Source organism: Zalophus californianus, chromosome 1 (assembly GCF_009762305.2).
Source record: "Zalophus californianus isolate mZalCal1 chromosome 1, mZalCal1.pri.v2, whole genome shotgun sequence".
In the NCBI taxonomy this organism is placed as follows: domain Eukaryota; kingdom Metazoa; phylum Chordata; class Mammalia; order Carnivora; family Otariidae; genus Zalophus; species Zalophus californianus.
The window spans coordinates 14,942,538-14,963,951 of record NC_045595.1 but is presented as its reverse complement, the minus strand read 5'-3'; the positions used below and the strand labels follow the sequence as shown (position 1 = coordinate 14,963,951).

The 21,414-nt window shown below is 41.3% G+C and overlaps 1 protein-coding gene across 1 annotated transcript in view; it reads right to left on the bottom strand.

Annotated features, from left to right (window-relative positions):
• The window catches only part of KIF15 (kinesin family member 15), a 70,594-nt gene that overhangs the window by 15,820 nt on the left and 33,360 nt on the right, over positions 1-21,414 (bottom strand). Inside the window, exons 12-26 of the mRNA XM_027587906.2 lie at positions 20,263-20,339; positions 19,821-20,030; positions 18,556-18,733; positions 16,340-16,481; positions 15,356-15,497; positions 9,951-10,148; positions 8,982-9,089; positions 8,236-8,341; positions 6,930-7,095; positions 4,208-4,358; positions 3,926-4,011; positions 2,873-2,942; positions 2,410-2,496; positions 1,284-1,388; positions 68-190 (exon numbers count right to left, since the gene is read on the bottom strand). Coding sequence (XP_027443707.1) covers positions 68-190; positions 1,284-1,388; positions 2,410-2,496; positions 2,873-2,942; positions 3,926-4,011; positions 4,208-4,358; positions 6,930-7,095; positions 8,236-8,341; positions 8,982-9,089; positions 9,951-10,148; positions 15,356-15,497; positions 16,340-16,481; positions 18,556-18,733; positions 19,821-20,030; positions 20,263-20,339 — 1,949 coding nt within the window. The remainder of the gene's footprint in view (positions 1-67; positions 191-1,283; positions 1,389-2,409; positions 2,497-2,872; positions 2,943-3,925; positions 4,012-4,207; positions 4,359-6,929; positions 7,096-8,235; positions 8,342-8,981; positions 9,090-9,950; positions 10,149-15,355; positions 15,498-16,339; positions 16,482-18,555; positions 18,734-19,820; positions 20,031-20,262; positions 20,340-21,414) is intronic.

The window sequence follows — 21,414 nt, the reverse complement described above, 5'->3', positions numbered from 1 at the left end:
CATATGCACATATAGACGTTGACAAGGGAAAAAAGCAAAAAAAGAGTCAGAATGTGTTAACATATACCTCTATGTCCTCAGAGAGTATTCTCAGTCTAAGGGCTTCTTTCAGATCCAGAATCTCCACTTCCTGTTTCTTAATCAACACTTTGCACTCCTCCTTGTCGACCAAAGCAGAGTTGTATTTGCACTGCAAAAAAGAAAGTTATGCTACAAGAGCTATCTGTTTTACTGTGTTTATATATATATATTTTTAAGATTTTATTTATTTATTTGAGAGACAGAAGGAGCAAATCAGGGGGAGGAGCTGAGGGAGGGGACAAACAGACTCCCCGCCGAGCAGGGAGCCTGACTCGGGGCTCGATCCCAGAACCCTGAGATCAACACCTGAGCTGAAGGCAGACGCTTAACTAACTGAGCCACCCAGGCACCCCTACTGTGCTTATTTTTAGATTAAAGTAACAAGAAAGTGTCAGAGCTCCGAGGTGATGATGAAATTACCACAAATCAATTAAGTACTCGTTGGAGGAAGGAACAGGTAAGTGCCCGAAAGGTGAGATATCAGAAAGTCCCATAGATACCAGTGAAAACACATCCAGGTTTTTGGTAATCTCTACACCCAAGGTGGGGCTCGAATCCACGACCCCGAGATCAAGTCACATGCTCCACTGACTGAGCCAGCCCGGCGCCCCATCTTATTATCACACCTTTATCAGGAGACTGCCGTTAGCAGATAAATGTGGAGAACAGCAAGCTCCCTTTGTAGCAGAGGAATGAGGAACGTGGACAAAAACTTTCACCTTGACCCGAGGTGAGGAGGAAGCACCAACACTCCACTTAGATATGTGCAAGGGAAAGCAGTTACTTGAGGAAAGCAGTTACTTGAGGAGATAAGAAAGTCGAACAGTGGAAAAAATTCACTATATATGAATGTTTCTGAACTTAACCAAAATGTGTCATTGTTTTTTCTTGAAGCAATTAAGGAACACCACATACCCTTAACTATCACAGACCACGGCCAGTCTGTTTCTGATCAGCGATCCCGCCCAGTGCACAAAGAACACTGCTCCTGGCCCAAGGCCGCAGCCTACGCCACCCCCAGGGGCGCACGCTGCACGGGGACAGAGTAAAGGCTCTGTATGTGCTGCAAAGCCAGAAACCTGTGGAACTTTACCTAGTATTTCTGAACCGAGGTGACCACAGAAATCTGTTTTCTGGTGGAGCATTTGTTAAACTCTTGAGGAATCTGTGAAGTGTGGTATCTCGTCGGTGACAGAACTTACACTTATGTCCTTCAGTTCTTGGTTCAGGGTGTCTATGGTTTCTGTTTTCTCACAGACCGCTGTTCTCAGCTCCTGGACCTGGCTCATGAGGTCAGCTACAACTTCCTGACAAGGACAGAAACAGTATCTTCATACGCAATGACATTAAGGAGGAGGTCATTTTTAAAACAACAAATAGTCTTTCCTAAAGACAATAAGAGAAGCCAATTTTATTTTAGCAAAATGTCACCTTACATTATTATCAATTTATATTTTAACGGCTTTATACTATTTTTTTTAAAGATTTTGTTTATTTGACAGAGAGAGACAGCAAGAGAGGGAACACAAGCAGGGGGAGTGGGAGAGGGAGAAACAGGCTTCCCGCTGAGCAGGGAGCCCGATGCGGGGCTCGATCCCAGGACCCTGGGATCATGACCTGAGCTGAAGACAGACGCTCAACAACTGAGCCACCCAGGCGCCCGGCTTTATACTTTTTTTTTTTTTTAAAGATTTTATTTATTTATTTGAGAGAGAGAGAGAGAATGAGAGACAGAGAGCATGAGAGGGAAGAGGGTCAGAGGAAGAAGCAGACCCCCCACTGAGCAGGGAGCCCGATGTGGGACTTGATCCCGGGACTCCAGGATCATGACCTGAGCTGAAGGCAGTTGCTTCACCAACTGAGCCACCCAGGCGCCCCGCGGCTTTATACTATTTTCCTGAGTCATTTGCTTTGGTTTTTCTGAATGAATTAGAGGCAGGCATATAAGGAATTTATACCTAATTTTATACTTGGACATACATATTTCATTTACTATTCTGGTGAAATTCAACAGCAGGGATTTGACAGTTTGTATTACGGGACTCAGAGCCAACAAGAAAAGGTCCTACTAACAGCATCCTAGTTAAAAGGGGCAGGATGTGTTTCAGACACAGTGCCATGAGAAGTGATAGAATGGTTTGCTCTTGCAGTTACATGGAGAATTAGCTTAAATAGAAGACCTTCTTCTCTGGCAACCTTGGAAGATGAACAAGGCCTAAGTGTCTATGAAAATGCCAGCTACCAGTCACCCTGGGGGAAGGAGACTGGAACGTTAAAGCGTCACTTATAAAGACAACGCAGAGGGATGCAGCTTTGGCCTCCACCAACCTTGTCAGCATCTCTAGACTTCTCCAGAGAACGTATTAGTTTTTCTGTAGCACATAAACTCTCTTCCAGTTTCTGTACTTTTGCCATCTATGGAAAAAAGTATTTTTAGAAAAAAAATTAAATCACAACGTTAACCACACACACATAGAAAAAAAAGGAGATGAAATCTGCTTTTCACATTATATAGTGTTCACTAGGATAACACTTGAAAAGGAGAAGCTGGGTTAAAAGGCGATGATTTTGTGGGTTTCCTCCAGGGGACCGCCAACAAAGTATGATTATAGCTATCTAGGAGTTAGAAAAACAAGACTTCAAAAATAATACAACCAACCAACAAGTCCTTCTTTTTATTACCAATTTTTGACACCTGAGAGCTGAAACTATGTTCCTAATACACCTCCTCTGACACCAGGAACAGAAGTTACAGACCTCAAATGCTGGAATTAGAGCACACATCACTCACCTGCTGCTCACACTTGGCCACCTCTGTCTGTTTCTCCTGACGTACGACCTCAAGAACTTCTAAGATTTCTCTGGAAGAAAAGAATGATGTTTTTTACTCATGACTTCCTCCAAGGGAAACAGGGACTGAGTGTGTCTGTAGAGAAGAGACTCAATGAACTACTAGGGAACTCTGTGCAGCGCACACTTGGTGGTAGGCGTGGCGTTCCAGCAGGAGTCAGGGGTCTACCTGTTTCTTCAACAACTATTAAAGGAGATCCCATCTTTGTGCTATGAGTCTTTTTTTCTTTACAGCACTTAGGACTTGCTGACATAAGGACGCGTTTACTACCTATCTCTCTGCTAGAATGTGAAACTCATGGGTCAGGGATATTTTGTTCACTGTCTCACCTCTTATTAAATAAATGTTCTGGCATTTACCAGAATAGTGCCTGGCTTGTTGGATATCACCTAGTATATGAACAAATGACTACATGTTAACTTTTTCCCAGCTAGGATGTATGCCCACTAGATGTATAAACCCCTGTATCCCGAGGCCTAGAGGAGAATCTGAGTCATACTAGAAACTCTACAAGTATCTGCTGAATAAGCAAATGCAATTTCTTCTCACTCGAGTAATGATCATCCTGTTGGCTGAGGCCAACAGACTGACCGAGATCACCAAGGGAAAGAACTCGGAGAGAGTGGGAAGAAAGACAATGGCATTCATATTAAGAGACCAAGAGAGAAATAGAACAGCTAGAAAAAGAAGAGCAGAGACGGAAATAAAACTCAGTCCCCCCATTCGCCCTCCATTCCGTTATAAAATTACTCTGATTTATTTAGAGAAGGCCCTAAGTTCTGATCACTGCCAACTGCTATGCGTTTCATAAGTACCACAGCTTATCAAATAAATTTCTCTATATACCCTCTTACACAAAAGAATCTGATATTCATTTTAGAATGCTTAAAAAAATAACTTCACAGGGTATCAGCAATAAAAAAAAATAACTCAAGTTAATGTAGTAATAAATGATATTCTAGTCAACTAACAGAAAAGATAAATAACACTCACTTAGAACTGTTCTCTTTATCTTCTTCAAATTGTAATAATAATTTGTTATTGCGTTCTTTTTCTGCCTCAAAAAGCTCCACCAAATTCTAAAAGACAACGTCATATCAGATTTTAAGTAATTGTTACTAGCAATGTGTAGTCAACAAACACATCAAGTACCTTCTACGCTGGCAGGCACGATGGGCCAGAACAGGAAGTTAGAACAGGCCTTGCCCTGTGCCCCAGGGAATAATCACACATCCAGGACAAAAGCACCGATTACCAATACCCTTCTTAACTTACATTCAGATCAGATTTCAGAGTTTCATTTTCTTTTTTGCAGTTTTGGAGGTTTTTTGAAAGTTGGTCAATTTCAAACTTCATTACTTCTTGTAAGTTGTCATAGGAATCCTGTAGGCAGGCTTTGCTCTCAAGAAGCTTTTCCTTTTCTAATCTTTATCAGGAAAACATTTTTACAATGGTAAATATAAACATTAAATGTAGTTCTGCTCGTCAGATTATCGGCAGTTCCAGTTCTCCCATCTACAGACCACTCCCAACTTACAGAAGCCTTGACGGATGTAAAGCTCCTCATGAACTTGTGTGGAATGTGCACAGTACACAAACATGTAAGACACACTGGACCACAGAGCAGTGTGATGGGGATGCAAGAGACAGGGTGGGCATGTTAGCCTGTAGCCGTCTACCTCCTCATTCCTCCTCCCGTGGTCTCAAGCAGACATGTGTAACTGATGGGCAGTTTAGGGTCATGGATTCATTTTAGGGGGTTCCGGACCTAACCCTCCCTCATGTAAGCTGGGGACTGGCCATTAAGTCAGTTTTGTTGATAGCTCACCTCTATCCATTCACCACATAGTCTCTCAACTCTAGGAAGGTTTTAAGATGGCAAATGTGGCTTTGATTTGAGCAAGAGAGTAAACTCCCTCAGAACTATCTCTTAATTAATATGATTATTATTTCCTGCTTTCTAAGTTCTCATTCCCTCGTGCCTCTCCGCACATGCTGTTACGCACTCAAACATCCAGAGCTCAGCCAAGAATTCATGTAAACAATGAACGTGACTCTGCACCATCCAAAACAGATGTCCCAGCTTACACACAGGTCATTAGACGGGGATCTATCTGCTTTACTAACTGAAAGGAGGGCAGAAGCAGCATATTACAAAGTGGTATAAATCAGTTGCTAAAGACAGACATACAGGGCGCCTGGGTGGCTCAGTCGTTAGGCGTCTGCCTTCGGCTCAGGTCATGATCCCAGGGTCCTGGGATCGAGTCCCACATCGGGCTCCCTCCTCGGTGGGAAGCCTGTGTCTCCCTCTCCCACTCCTGCTGCTTGTGTTCCTGCTCTCGCTATCTCTGTCAGATAAATAAATAAAATCTTTAAAAAAAAAAAAAAAGACAGACATACAGACAATAGATGGAAGGGAGGGGGGATGTGTGCATTTAGGATACAAACTGTATATATAAAGCAGCCAAATGATTCAAGAAACACACAGTGGTATTGTGCTATTTCATGCAGGGGCCTTCTCAACTCCTGGAGAGCCACGGAGTACAAGCAACCCACAGAGCGATGCACTCAAACGTTAAATCTGAGACATCGAGAAAAATTAAGTTATATCTAATTAAAAACAACGTGGCAATGCGCGTGATTTTTAAGACAGAATTTAAGTACACAAATACAGTGGATTCTTAACATTTTAGATCTAGTTCAACTGACATATAAACACAAGGAAATGAAAATCCAGTGAGATTAGTGGAGTGACCTTTAAAAAAAAAATCACACAAAATTATTTTACGACACAGCCAAGATGAGAGTCAGGGATTCAGATGTTAAAAACAAATGCCACGTGTCAGAAAAAAGGACAGTGCACGAGGGATGACAAAGGGCCACTGACCGGAGGCTTGGTGTTGGGAAAAGAGCGAGGGCAGTGGAGGGCGTGCACACGCCCCTGTCTTACGGGAAAGGAGATCATTCACATGGCAGGGATGGGATTTTCAGAGGATGCCAAAAGACAGATTGTTATAAGAAAGTTCTCAATTTTGAGACTGCTATGCTAAACTTTTTAAAACCAACCACACTGGGCAAGCCCAGCAAAAACATATCTATGGATGGATTTGGTCTGCAGATCTCAAGTTTTCTTCCTCTATTTTAATTCCTTATATATGTAGAAAACACATACAAACTGTAGATTTAAACCTTTGCCACATCTCTCACGCTCACAGTATCACATGCCAGATGTCCATTATTAAATTATTCCCACGGACCCATGAGACGGCATCAAAAACACAAAATGGTTTTACAAAAGGTTGAAACGAGCAAGAAAAAGAACAGTAAAAACAACTTAACATCTGTCATCCCTTTGTTTCAAGGTTACCAGCACTGACTCCCACCAGCCTCTGGCGAGTCACTGTGGACAACAATGATAGCTACTGATTTTGGTCTGCCTTGTACTGCCCTTATGTAAAAGCATACCTTTCCCTCTGGAAAAGGCGCATCACGTATGTTGAGCCTACACCACCTCAAACCTTTGATGAGTGACTGGTCCAGAGGTAAGCAGATTGACTCCAGCAAGACCAATTCAGATTTTCCCTAGAATTGATACATGGCTTCTGGGACAAAGGATTTCATTGCAGGGGTCGTTATGCTAAGAGACAAAATATGGAGTTGTCTGAGGCAATCTTTTCCCTGTCACATAAAGGCAGGCCCTCAATAGTAGGACAGAGTAAGGGCAACATACTGAGGGAAGCAGAGCAGGGACTGAGAGAGGGAGAGGGAGAGATAGAGACAGACAGAGACAGAGAGAACGTGCATTGACAGTATCTTTTGAGACTCAATCTAGATTGTTCCTAAAACCAAAATCACCTCTAGGCCTCCCCAGTGTTGTGAGCCAGTAATTTACCTTTTTGTTTAACTAGTTTGGGTTGGGTTTATAGCACCTGCATGGCAAGCAGGCCTGGGCTGCAGGCCAACCAGGCAAAGGGACACCATCACAGAACAACTCTACCTGACACTATCCAGCTGAAGCTGTGCGTGCGCGTGTCGATCAGAAAGGCTACTCAGTTCTTTCTCCTGACTCTCTCTGAATGAACTATACTCCAGTTTCACGGAAGATAGCTCCTTGTCTGCGGAATGAAGAACGACTCGCAGGTCATGCACCTCACTTTTCAAAACTAAAAAACAAACAAAACAAATCCTCAACAGGTTTCTTTACATCGATTTTTTTTTTTTTAACAAAGTAGGCAAATAAGTTTGACGGGTATCTTCACACAAACAGCAAAACAAGTTGAAGAGACCAATTTTAAGTTAAGACGTTAAACAACCAAGTGGTTGGTTCCTAGGAGCACGGGGATTATTTTCTTCCTCCCCCTTAGGATTTTTGATACATTTCTACGAAAACAGAAGAGTTAACATCTGTCCCTGATTTGCAGGTCACTTGACTGTTCTACGTTTCTCCTGTAGCACGTGCATGAAAACTTAATATAAGGGAAAGAAATCAAGAGACTTAGCATATTTTAAGTGACCTAATCTTACTTATTGAAAACTCCTTGGTAATGTACCAGAACTTTCTGAAATGGGTTAACCATTTCTGATCTTTTAAGGAAACTCCAACTGGAGGGAAAATTAGGTAACTCTTTAGATCAAAGAAAACACAATGGCTGTCTTCTGTTTTAGCTTTATTATAAACTGCTGCAAACACTTCGATGAAAGGAGAAATACACTGAAAAAACTGGGAATCAAGTGATAACTCCCACCTCAGCGGATATATACAAATATCTAATTTATGCTCTGTTTTGTCACTATCAAAACATTATTCATCTTATGATTTCAAGACACTTCATTTTCAAAGCAGTATTAAAACTTTCAGCCAGGGGCACCTGAGGGGCTCAGTCGTTAAGCGTCTGCCTTCGGCTCAGGTCATGATCCCGGGGTCCTGGGATCAAGCCCTGCATCGGGCTCCCTGCTCTGTGGGAAGCCTGCTTCTCCCTCTCCCACTCCCCCTGCTTGTGTTCCCTCTCTCGCTGTGTCTCTCTCTGTCAAATAAATAAACAATATCTTGAAAAAAAAAAACAAAAACAAACTTTCAGCCAACAGTTCAATCACTTGTTTGTGAGCTGTCCTGCTGCAAATTCCCCTTTAGGAGATATGACTACTACTTAACCACTGTCATGCAGACTCAAATCTGGTCATCTAATTAAAAACAAACAAAAAACAACCCACCAAAAACACAGGGGCAAGATTTATTCATAGGAGTCAAAAGATACTGAGTTAACGGTATTCAGGTCACAAAGCTCCCAGCTGTTCAAACTTACAGTCATTCTTAGTCTGAGTGTCCCGAAGCTGCATTTCAAGGACATTCAATTGTGAGAGATGCTCTTGCTGCTGTCTGGTCCAATCAGTTCTTTCTGATGAGAAAAGCTTTGAGAAAGAGATAAATTTACTGGAAAAGGAATACTGGTGTGCTAAGATACACTCCAAATCACTACCTTGCGTCTGTTTTAAAAATCTAGTTTAAGGTCTCTGACAGAAGAAAACTGGCCGTTCCCATGAATTACAGTGAGGATGACCAACAAAGGGAAGGATCACTGTGGGCACCTGGGCCGTCCGTCTTGCCTTGTTCCGAACTAACAGCAAGGGACCTATCTGCACTATTGACGACATGAGCTAGAATTCAGGCTAGGGGTGCATGTGTCATTATCAGAGCAGTATGTGAAGTAATAACACAATAAAGAATACAACTCAAGGGGCGAATGGGTGGCTCAGTCGTTAAGCGTCTGCCTTTGGCTCAGGTCATGATCCCAGGGTCCTGGGATCTAGCCCCGCATCAGGCTCCCTGCTCCTTGGGAAGTCTGCTTCTCCCTCTCCCACTGCCCCTGCTTGTGTTCCCTCTCTCACTGTGTCTCTCTCTGTCAAAAAAATAAAATCTTTAAAAAAAAAAAAAAGAATACAACTCAAATTAGCCTTGACAAAGGCTTTGTGAAGTCATTTTCTTCTTATAATACTCTCACTTTGAGGATCTGTTTCATACATTTTTCTGGGGCCATGCTCTTGGTCTCACCTCCTGTGTTTGTATGGAATGATGTTCCAGTTTGTCAACGTGCTGCTGAAGCTTTAGGTTTTTACGTTCTTCCTCATCCAACTTCACTTGAAGGGCACTCATTTGTTCCTACAGCAACAAAAAAACTTCAGTTGTCAAAAATTCTTTTTAATGGAACTCTCAAACATTCCACTGTTTCTTCTGCATTAGAAAAACAAAAAATAAAATTCAAAACCTCACATGGACAAAGATATCAAAGGCCAGTTTGGAGCCAGAAAACAATTTCAAAAGACTACACTAATGACTTCCCACGTCTTAGAATTATACTTGTGGTCCATCAAAGTGGAAAATTTGAAACACTAAGGGAAAAGGTGATTAAAATTAAATGGGTTCAATCATGGAGCCATCTTGAGACTTCTAAGAAGCTTTCCCAGGGCTGCATGTGAGTGACTTCACCAGAATGGCCTCCAGGCCTTGGAAAGGGCAAAGTTTTGGAATTTGAGGGTGGTCTGGCTCACTCTAAGTTTTACTAGACAACAGAAAAATGCTTTAAAAAAATAAATCACCAAAATAAATAAGTCACCAGAATTCTGAGATAAGCACATTTCACATGTTCTTTCAAATATACCAAAAACTGTCTGAAATTTGATAAGATTCTTTCAATTATTTTAATTTTATTTAGCAGATACAGTACTGTGCCATATCAACCAGTTCTGGAACCTGAAGCTGGTGGCAGACTGGTCTCTTCACATATGAGAGAACCAAAGCCCGAAGAGACTATAGAGTGGGACTTGCTAAATACTGCAGAGCAAACTGTAAGAGCAAAAGCAGGCTGGTTTTGAAGCCAGGGGCTTTCACACACCCCTATTTAGAGATACAAATTTAATATTACACAGGTTTGAACACTACAAATTACAGAGTTAAAATGGTAAGGGAAGTTTGTTTTCAATGAATGTCTAATTATTTATGTTTTCTAAAACCAAACATTACCTGCACCATTCTAAGCTCTTCAGAAATGGCCTCAAAAGCTTGTTCATTCATCTCAGGTGGAACTGGCTCATTCACGATATTATCATCTAACTCACTGGAATTCTGAGTGCCCACAGGGCCAAAGCTCCCCACTTCGGGGCTTAATTTTGGTACTGGTCGAGACCAAAGTTGGTAAGCCTTGGTTGGCGTCGTGATAATCTGCAACAAAAAGTGATGATGAAACAGCATTGGCACACGTGAACAAAACAGCAGAAGTATTTAGTAATTGTGTGAACAGAAAGGATAAAATTGAAATTCTAATCATCAAAAGAAAAGAAAGAGTATCCTTAAGAGGGAGCCGAGAAATGCCCAAGTAGAAACAAATCTAGCAATTCAATGAGGTCCCAAGCAAAATTCTGGTAAGATTTTTAAAAGTGAAACTTGATAAGCTGATTCCAAACTTCATACAAAGAATAAAAGTTCAAGGAAAGACAATTAAAAAGAGAACAAATCAGGAAAACTTCCCTGGCCCACATAAAAATACATTTTAAGGGTATAGTCATTAAAACAGTGATTAGCATATGAATAGTCAAATAGAACTACTGGAAGAAAATACACAGAAGAGTGATCTATATGTGGAAAGTTCAAATTGTGAGGAAAAAAAGGACTATTCAAGGTTAAATCCCTGTGTAATACCATTCAAAAATAAAATGGCAGATGAATTAAACATCTCAATGTAAAAAGAAAATTATAAAAGTAGTGAAAGAAGTAGAACATACTGATGATCTTCAGATTGTCTGGGCCTTTAAAAATACATAAAAGAGGCTCTCTGCTCCTCCCCATTCGACAGACAGTCCACATCTCTGATGCAGTCCCAGCTGTGTCCCCCCAAGACACAATGACATGATGGTGAAGGTGTATGGGGCACCTGGTCACCAGGGCTGCTTTTAAACTCCGGCAAAGTGGATATTGTCGCCATTAATGATCTCTTCATTGACCTCAACTACAAGGTCTACAAGTTCCAGTATGATTCCACCCACGGCAAATTCCACAGCACAGTCAAGGCTGAGAACAGGAAACCTGTCATCAGTGGAAAGCCCATCTCTATCGTCCAGGAGTGAGATCCTGCCAACATGAAATGGGGTGATGCTCGTGCTGAGTATGCTGTGGAGTCCACTGGGGTCTTCGCCACCATGGAGAAGCCTGGGGCTCACTTGAAGGGTGGGGATGGGGGGTCATCATCTCTGCCCCTTCTGCTGATGCCCCCATGTTTGTGATGGGCATGAACTATGAGAAGTATGACAGCTCCACCAAGATTGTCAGCAATGCCTCCTGTACCAACTGCTTGGCCCCTCTGGCCAAGGTCATCCATGACAACTGCGGCATGATGGAGGAACTCATGACCACAGTCCATGCCATTACTGCCACCAAGACGACTGTAGACAGCCCCTCCAGGAAGCTGTGGTGTGATGCCCAAGGGGCTGCCCAGAACATCATCCCTGCTTCTACTGGCACTGCCAAGGCTGTAGGCAAGCTCATCCCTGAGCTGAATGGGAAGCTCACTGGCATGGCCTTCTATGTCCCACTCCCAATGTACCAGTCATGGATCTGACCTGCTGCCTGGAGAAAGCTGCCAAATACAATGGCATCAAGAAGGCTGTGATACAGGCATCAGAGGGCCCCTCAAGGGCATCCTGGGCTCCACTGAGGATCAGGTATGCCCCGCGACTTTAACAGTGACACCCACTCTTCCATCTTTAATGCTGGGGCTGGCATTGCCCTCAATAACCACTTTGTCAAGCTCATTTCCTGGTATGACAATGAATTTGGCTAGACCCAGAGAGAGCAAAAGGAAGAGAGGCCTTCAGCTGCTGGGGAGTCCTTGCCCCAACTCATCCCCAACACACTGAGAATCTCCCAACCTCTACCCAATTTCCACCCCAGGCCCCCTAAGAAGGGGAAGGTCTTGGGGGAGCCCTACCTTGTCATGTACCATCAATGAAATATATTGTACCCAGAAAAAAAAAATACATAGAAGAAGTCACAAAGGTGAAAGATGAATAAACCTGGCTATATCAAAATTTTAAAACTTCTGTATAACAAAAGTATCACATACAAAGATAAAAGACAAGCAACATGATTGCAGAATACACTAGCAGTAATATATGACACATAAAAGAGTAACATGTAAAAACTACAAATCAGAAGACAAACAACTAGTAGGAAAATGGACTCTTTTTTTTTTCATAGAAAAGGATATGCACAAATAGACAGTGATCATACATGTGTGACCTCATCAGAAATGAAGGAAATGAGAATTAAAATCTTCAAAAGATACCATTTCTCACCCATCAGACTGTCAAACATTAAAGAGGCAGTTCTGGGGGCTGGCACTGGGCAGTGAGTGCTCCCACACCTCCTGCGAAAGCACACGGCACAGACACCTGGCAGGCATGACCCCAATGCTGAGATATAAAAAGAGACCACTCCTTCACAGACTCTCCCCAAAGAACACCTACACTGGCAACCACCTCAGCAAGCCATGGGTTGTCCAAAATATGGAAGCCTAGATTTAAAATCAGGTAGAGCTCTTCGTACTAGTTAATGTGGGAAGACCCAAGGCATATCCCAGAGTTAACAAAAACCCACTGCAGATAACATATGTAGGATGATTCCATTTACTTTTAAAAAATAAAGCACAACTGGGGCACCTGAGTGGCTCAGTCAGTTAGGCAACTGCCTTCGGCTCGGGTCATGATCTCAGAGTCCTGGGATTGAGCCCTGCATAGGGCTCCCTGCTCAGTGGGAAGCCTGCTTCTCCCTCTCCCATTCCCTCTATTTGTGTTCCCTCTCTTGCTGTCTGTCAAATAAATTAATAAAATCTTTAAAAAAACAAAACAAAACAAAAAAACCAAATCACAACAAAAAATAATCTATGAAGTAACTCTCTGTATTTTCCCAGTCCCTGCATATTTACTGTACAAAACTGCTACATAGGGGCACCTGGGTGGCTCAGTTGGTTAAGCGTCTACCTTCGGCTCAGGTGATGATCCCAGGGTCCTGGGATAGAGCCCCCTGTCAGGCTCCCTGCTCAGCAGGGAGCCTACTTCTCCCTCTCCCTCTGTGCCTCTCCCTCTGCTTGTGCGCTCGTACTCTCTCTGACAAACAAGTAAATAAAATCTTGAAAAAAAAATGAAGGGAAAATTCTTTTTTTTTCCCTTTAGTCATGGGACAAACTCTAAAGACAAAAAGCAAAAACCCCAGGTATAGAATGATGTATGGAATAGGCATTGTGTAAAATTTAAAAAAAAAGTATAAACAAGTGCGACTACATCAAAGTAAAAGGCTTCTGCACAGCAAAGGAAACCATCAACAAAATAAAAAGGCAACCTACTGAATGGGAGAAGATATCTGCAAATGATATATCCAATAAGAGTTTAGTATCTAAAATATATAAAGAATTCATACAATTCAACACCAAAAAAACCCCCAAATAATCCAATTAAAAATGGGCAGAGGACCCGAATACACATTTTTTCCAAAGAAAACATCCAGATGGCCAACAGACACATGAAAAAATGTTCAACATCACTCATCATCAGGGAAATGCAAATCAAAACCATGACGAGATATCACTTTGTACCTGTCGGAATGGCCAGTATCAAAAAGACAAGAGATAGTAAATGTGGTCAAGGATGTGGAGAAATGGAAACCCTCGTGCAATGCTGGCGGGAATGTAAATGGCACAGCCACTGTGAAAAACAGTATGGAGGTTCTTCAAAAAATTAAAATAGAACTATAATATGGCCCAGCAAAATTCTATTTTTGGTATTTACCCAAAGAAAATGGACACACTAATTTGAAAAGAAACATGCACCCCTATGTTTTTTGCAGCATTTTTTACAATAGCCAAGATATATAAGCAATTCAAGTATCCATCAATAGATGAATGCATAAAGATGTGATATATTTATATACATACGTGTGTATGTGTATATATATGTATATCCACAGGCATACCCCGACACACACACACACTGAAATATTACTCAGCCATAAAAAGGAATGAGATCTTGCCATTGGTGACAACATGGATGGACCCAGATGGTAGCATGCTACCTAAGTCAGACAGAAAAAGACAAATACTACCTGATTTCACTTATATATACAATCTGGGGGAAAAAAAAAAACAGAAAAAGACTCATAAATGCAGAGAACAAACTGGTGGTTGCCAGAGGGAAGGGGCTGCAGGGGATGGGCGAGATGGGTGAAGGGGACTAAGTTGTACAAACTCCCAAATTAGAAAATAAATAAGCCACAGGGATGTAAAGTACAGCATAGGGATTATAGTGAATAATCCCACAATGACTCTGTATGGTGACAGATGGTGACTACACCTACTGCGTAAGTACTACATAATGTATAGAATTGTCGAATCACTATGTTGTACACCTGAAACTAAAATAATATTGTATACCAACTATATTTCAATTAGGATTAAAAAAAAGTTAAAAGATGGAAAATAAAACCCTAAAAGACTTGCTGATAGTGACTGCCTCCAAAAAGGGTGTGGCTGGTTAGCAAGAAGGACAGCAGAGAGAGATTCGTCACTGTATACTCTTTGTACCTTTAAAAATTCCAGTCGCGTGAATTGTCTATTCAAATGAATGAATAAAATTTCTTTTAAAAGCAGTTTCCTAAAAAGTGACACCAAAAATATCACTTCTAAAAATAAGCATTAGAGATAAACATCTGTTTTTAAGTTTAAGCTGTCTAAAGGAAAGATTTTTTTAGCCTCCAGAGAATCTGGTACAAAAAAGCTCAATCACCAGCATCAACATCACCACCTTCTTAATCTTTGGCTTTCCTTGGGCTCTCCTCCTCTCCTCATTCTCAGATGTTCATACATATTTTTTCTTTTATGAGGGCAATGGTTGTTTATGGAAAAAAGTCCTCCCGTTATCACTAGTGTTACCCTGGATCCTTCCACGGTCCTTGTCTTTAGGATTTCTATTCCTCCACCACAAGCTGGGAGCACATGGTACTTTACAGCAACAGCTGCCGAGCTCCACCAGGTGTCAGGCACTCTACTATCTCACTAAATGCTCTAGAAAACCTACAATCACATTCTCCTCATCCCCAATTCGGAGACCATAAATAGGAGGCTCAGAAGTTAGGAAACCCTGCCTAAGGCCAGGGACAGATTAAAATCTGCACCCAGGTCTGATTCCAAATACTGCATTCTTTCCCACCCCACCCCCGCCACTGGAGGCAGACATCAGAACACTAGGACCAGAGTCACCCTGGGGGTCACTGCCTGCCAGGGATTCTAGCATATCTGGGTATCATCTGTGCAGAGTCTCTCCATGATTAACAAAATGAGATCAAACTGACTTAGGATTGAAGAATTGCTTCAGACCACCTACCTTAAGCGTTTCAGCATGAATTTTATTCAGCTGAGAAACTTCTTGCCGCTTGTAGGCTTTTGTTGCTTCCAAAAGGTTTTCAAGATTAAGGTTTGCTTTTTGCAAAGACTGAAGCTCTGATTCCAATTCTAGCTGCTTTTTCCTAAGGGATATTTAAAAATTGAGTATTTCAGGCAATAAGTAATGTCATACACTTGTACAGTTTATACTCTCACATAACTTGATATTTATCTCTCTAAATCTGAGATATTCTCAGATTATTACCCTCAAATTACAGTTGGGTAATATACGGCTATGAGAATGAACTACAGTTTAAAGTATTTGACTAATAAATGGTAGAGTTCCAATTCAAAAGCCTTAATAGTCCGTGACGATACCACACGTGGTATGTTATTTTTAAAATAAACACTTTCTGGGGTGCCTGGTTGGCTCAGTCAATTGAGTGCACGACTCTTGGTTTCAGCTCAGATCACGATCTCAGTCGTGAGATCGAGCCCCAGATCAGGCTCCATGCTCAGTGGGGAGTGCTTGGGATTCTCTCTCTCCTTGTGCCCCTTACCCCCGTGTGCGCTCTGTCTCTTTCTCTCTAAAATAAATAAATCTTTTAAAAAATTTAAAAAATAAAATAAACACTTCTTTATATTTTAGGATAGCATTAATCTTAGTTATACTATGAATGTGGCTTATCTTTGTTTTGTTTGTTACACAAGGAACATAAAGAACAAACCTGTAATTTCCAAAAATCCTGATTTGATTCATAACAACGTTGATTTAAATTTGCTGAACAGATACAGGTGTATCCGTGAAAACATCTGTATCATAGAGTTCGTTAAATATATTAAGGAGCTTTTTCTTCATGTCAAAACAAGGTAATTGCTATATGAGAATTAATATTTAACGTAAAATGCTCAATTAAATTGTCAATGTTATATGCTAAAACAAGATGCTGAAATAGGTAAGCATGAATGTGGATTTACACTTTACCTCGTTAGTTCTTTGAATTCTTCATATTCTTGCTTTGAATTATTCAGCTCTGTCTGAATTTGCAAGAGTTGTGCTTTCAACTTCTCAGTGTTCACTAATGAACATGGCTCCTTTGGAGCTTTAGGAGAAAATCCCTGTTGACCTGGTAATAAGGAAACAACATGGTCTTTGAAAGAAATAACAGAACACGTTTTCTAAGTTCTTGGTCACGTATCAATTTTGAAGCAAAGATTGGAAAGTGGACCCTAAGAAACAAGAGCCTGTAGCTCAGCGGAGACAAAGACACAATACAGTGTGCCAACGAGTGCTGGAAGCTGTTTCTGAGAAGCTGAGAAGCCCCAGGATGTAGGGGCACATTGAAGGCAACACCTTTTCTATCAGGAGAAAGAGCAAACCATGAAGTACAACACACGTCAGGCTGGTGAAACGTCAACAGGCCAATACTGCAGAAATCCATGCTAACAGCTAAAGTGAACACTCAATAAATTATTCAGGAAAGGAACCAAAGCAAAAGCAGCAAGTTGAAAGAGCATGGGATCATCTAACTGGTGGGAAATATTTTCAGGGATTGCTTAGAGGACCGTATATGTTGAAGAGAGTTCTGATGAGTTCCGCTGTGGGAAAACATCATGTAAAAGTTGTTTATAGAGAATGATCTTTGTTTAGAAGATGGTGGGTTATATGCAACTGATGAATCACTGAACTCCACCTCTGAAACTAATAATACACTATATGTTAGTTGAATTTAAATAAAATGAGACTTAAAAAATTAATTTAAAAAAAGATGATGGGATCAAGAAATGACTTAGTATCTTTCCAAGGTAGTAAGTCAAGGAATTATTTGAGGTCAAAATGGCCAATAAAATAGAGAGCACTGCAGGGAAAAATAGCTGAAATAATACACAAAACCCAATCTTAACTTTGCATCTAAAATCAGTCTCTCCACAACCAAATTTTATTTTTATTCAGTCATAACAGAATGGAAGAAGGCTTGCAACATGAAAATTTTAAATGGACACAAACAGGCTTCGTTACAATTGCAGAATGAGATTAGAGTGTTCTCAATTTCTGTTGGAAATGACAAAGGCTGAGACAGAATCTGATAAAAGCCCGTGAAAATGTTCACTCAGAGTGGGGCAAATACAGACTTTGTTTCCAAATCCCAAGGCATTAACACCCGTAGCTGCCCAGTGTGTGAGATTCGGTACCAACTAAACCACTTTTCACAGAGCAAAAGCAGACAGAAATAATGTAGAACTAACAGTGTATGCTGGCCAGTGTATAACTAACAGGGTATAACCAGCACCCACAACTTTAGGACGCAAGCACTGAGCTGGCATCAGGAGTCTCACCTACAGACGCCTCTCACACTGTACAGACCTTAGCCAGGCAGGTAAACATCTCCACTTGACATTCATCCATGTTGATTAGTTAAGCAATTTTCATTTCAAACAGTTAAAACAGGAAAATTTCATTTAATAAAAATTAAAAGAAATATCTGAATCAATCTTTTAGCAACAAAACAGAACCATAACAGGTGTTTCTTTTTTTCTCTTTTTTTTTAAAGATTTTATTTAATTATTTGAGAGAGAGCAAGAAAGGGAACACAAGCAGAAGGAGTGGGAGAGGGAGAAGCAGGCTTCCCGCTGAGCAGGGAGCCCAACGTGGTGCTCAATCCCAGGACCCTGGGATCATGACCTGGGCCGAAGGCAGACGCTTAACTGACTGAGCCACCCAGGCGCCCCATACTAGATGTTTCATTGATATGTCTCTTAGCCTACATAACTCACTACTATGAGATTTATGAGAAAAAAGTTTAGAAAATGCCTTTTGGAAACATAAAAGCATAAGTATGTATATAAGAAATTAGCACACCAGGGGGCGCCTGAGTGGCTCAGTTGATTAAGCATCCACCTTCAGCTCAGATCATGATCCCAGAGTCCTGGGATCTAGCTCTGCATCTGGCTCCCTGCTCAGAGGGAAGCCTGCTTCTCCCTCTCCCTCTGCCACTCCCCCTGCTTGTGCTCTCTCTTTCTCTGTCAAATAAATAAATAAAATCTTAAAAAAATAAAAAAAATAAAAAAATAAATTACCAAAAAAATTACCACACCAGGTCTACAGGCAATAAAATGAAGACCCTACCAGCGAGGCAATAAAAATGCCCTTTCAAACTCCCCGCCCCCCCAGAAGGCATGCAGACAATAATCATTTCTTACCCTTGTCCTTTTTTTCTGTGCCAGAGAGTTCAGAGAAAGCTTTTTCTAGTACGGCAATGGTCTGGGCATCCATTTCTTGGGCTCTTTTCACAGGCTCTAATAATCTCAACCTTCTGTTCTCCTCCCGGAGGGAATGGTTTTCCATAGCATACTTTGCAACTCTGGGGTGGTGCTCTATCTGTGACACAGAAGAATTACAGACTTACAGACAGACAGACATTTCCTCAATAACCAGTCTTGCTGCCGAGCCATTGGGAAACATTAGGAACGCTGCACGCACTGCTGGCAGTGGCCGGCTGCAAGGGCTGTGGAAAGCACCCTGGCATTTTGTGACCACACTGACTATGTGCGTAGCCTACGACGCCATTATTCCATATCTAGGTCTGTGCCTTGAAATTTTTACCCGGGCGTGGGCTTGTAAGGAGAGAAGTGCAAGGGTGTATGCTGTGGCCAACTCTTCAATGCAGTGGGGGCTGTTGACATTAACATGCTGTAAAGAATAAGGAAACGCTCTATTGACCAGGATGGAACACCCTCCAAGAGATATTAAGGGAAAAGGACAGCAGAAAAGTATGTATGGTAAGTTGCCTTTTGTGTTGAAAAGGAATAAAAGTAAAAATATCCATACTAGTTTGAATATGCATTAAAAAGCCTCAGAAAGGGGCGCCTGGGTGGCTCAGTTGTTAAGCGTCTGCCTTCGGCTCAGGTCATGATCCCAGGGTCCTGGGATCGAGCCCCACATCGGGCTCCCTGCTCGGCGGGAAGCCTGCTTCTCCCTCTCCCTCTGCTGCTCCCCCTACTCGTGCTCTCTAATAATAAGTAATCTTTAAAAAAAGAAAAAAAAGCCTCAGAAAGATACAAAAGCCAGAAACAGATTTTGTTTTGTTTTGTTTTGTTTTTAATGATGTGCCTGTATTAACTACCCATCCTCCACAGGGAAAAGGAAAACCAGCAACAAGAAATTGGAAGGGCCCCAGTGTAAAGAGACTGCTGATTCAGACAACCACAACTGCCCATCGGGACAAGGGACAAGGGACACTTGCCTGCTGGGTGGGGCGCTAATGCAGCATCTCACAGCTCCTCCCATCCCCCTTCATTTTACCATCTTGGAAAATGGGGGGAAAGGAGCTGTGCAATCATACACGTCAACTGAATTCATTGAAAACACTTTCCACTGTATTAACTCACATGAATTTGGTGACAAATTTATATTTGCCTTGAACCTCCCTTCTTTTTTAGAAATACTGCAAATGTCATACACTCACCTGTTCCCGCAGAGTTTGGATCTCATCCCTTAATTCCGACAACAAGCGATCCTGTTCTGCAGGCAGAAAACTTCCCCGGGATTCCTTGTGGAGCTTCTCCAGGCGCATTATTTGATCCTCTCGGAATTTCACAATCATTTTATTAGATTGAATAAATTTTTCTTTTTTGAGGGTGAGGTCTTCTAATTGGGTAACTTTTTCTACCAGAGACTTAAGAAATTCATAATTTGGTTAAACATGAAAAAAATTCAGCCTCCCTGAATTTCCACAAACCAAGCAATAAACACTAACTTGACACTTAATCTCAAGGGCAAAATTAGATTTTCCACGGTTTTTCTTTGTTTTCTTTATTTACTTGTGCCCTTTATTTCACTCAGAAAGATACCACGGAGCAAAAGCCTAAAATATCTGGAATCCCCTTTATACCGACTCGGTTTCCTACCTTCTTTTCCTGTTCGGATTTCTTAAAGAACAACATCGCCTCTTGGAAATACTTCATGTAATTAGTTTCATCTTTGTCTATAATTGATCCAGTAAGAAAGAAAAGGAAATGGAAAAAAAATGTTTCTCTCTCAAATTTTTAGACCAAGAATTGAGCTAAAACAGCCTCTGACTGACTGCTCTCAATCAATCTAAAAGAATCAGACTGTCATCCCCAGATCACAGATTTCAAATCAATCAAATCTATATATTAGCAATTCTTTGAAGAAAAATAAGTTCTTTTATCCTGTTTAATAAACATATACATGTTACATATGACTGAATCTTGGAAGTGGATCTAAATGAATTCAGTTATCTCTTTTTAGCATTTGTGAGGAATGAATTATTCTAAATTATTTCTCCTCCTCCTTCCCATCAGACCCGCAGATATGATACATATGGTATCTGTATCTGATTACAAAGTATGGGCATCCCTCCTTTTACTGGGCTTTGCTTTATCATGCTTTGCACTGCTTTCTTTAGCAATTGAGAGTTTGTGGCAACCCTGCATCGAGCAAGTCTATTGGTACAATTGTTACAATAGTATTTGCTCACTTTGTGTCTGTCTCTGTGTCACATTCTGGTAATTCTTGCAACATTTCCACATTTTTCAGTATTATTATTATATTTGTTATGGTGATCTGTCTGTGATCAGCGATCTTCGACTTTACCATTGTTATTATTTCGGGCAACACAAACCATGCCCATGTAAGACGGTGAAATTAACCAATAAACGTGTATTCTGACTGCTTGCCTGCCTGGCTCTTCTCCTCTCTCTCCCTCTTCTAGGCCTCCCTGTGCCGAGACACAAAAGTATGGAAATTAGGCCCTTTAATAAGCCTACAATAGCTTCTAAGTGTTCAAGCGAAAAAAAAGTTGCACATATCTCCCTTTAAACCAAAAGCTAGAAATGATTAAGCTTAGTGAGGAAGGCACGCAGAAAGCCGAGACAGGTTGAAAGTTAGGCCTCTTGCACCCATTAGCCAGGTTGTGAATGTGAAGGAAAAGTTCTTGAAGGAAATGAAAAGTGCTACTCCAGTGAACACATGAATGATAAGAAAGCAAAAAAGCCTTATTGCTGATAGGGAGAGACTTTTGAGGGTCTGGATAGAAG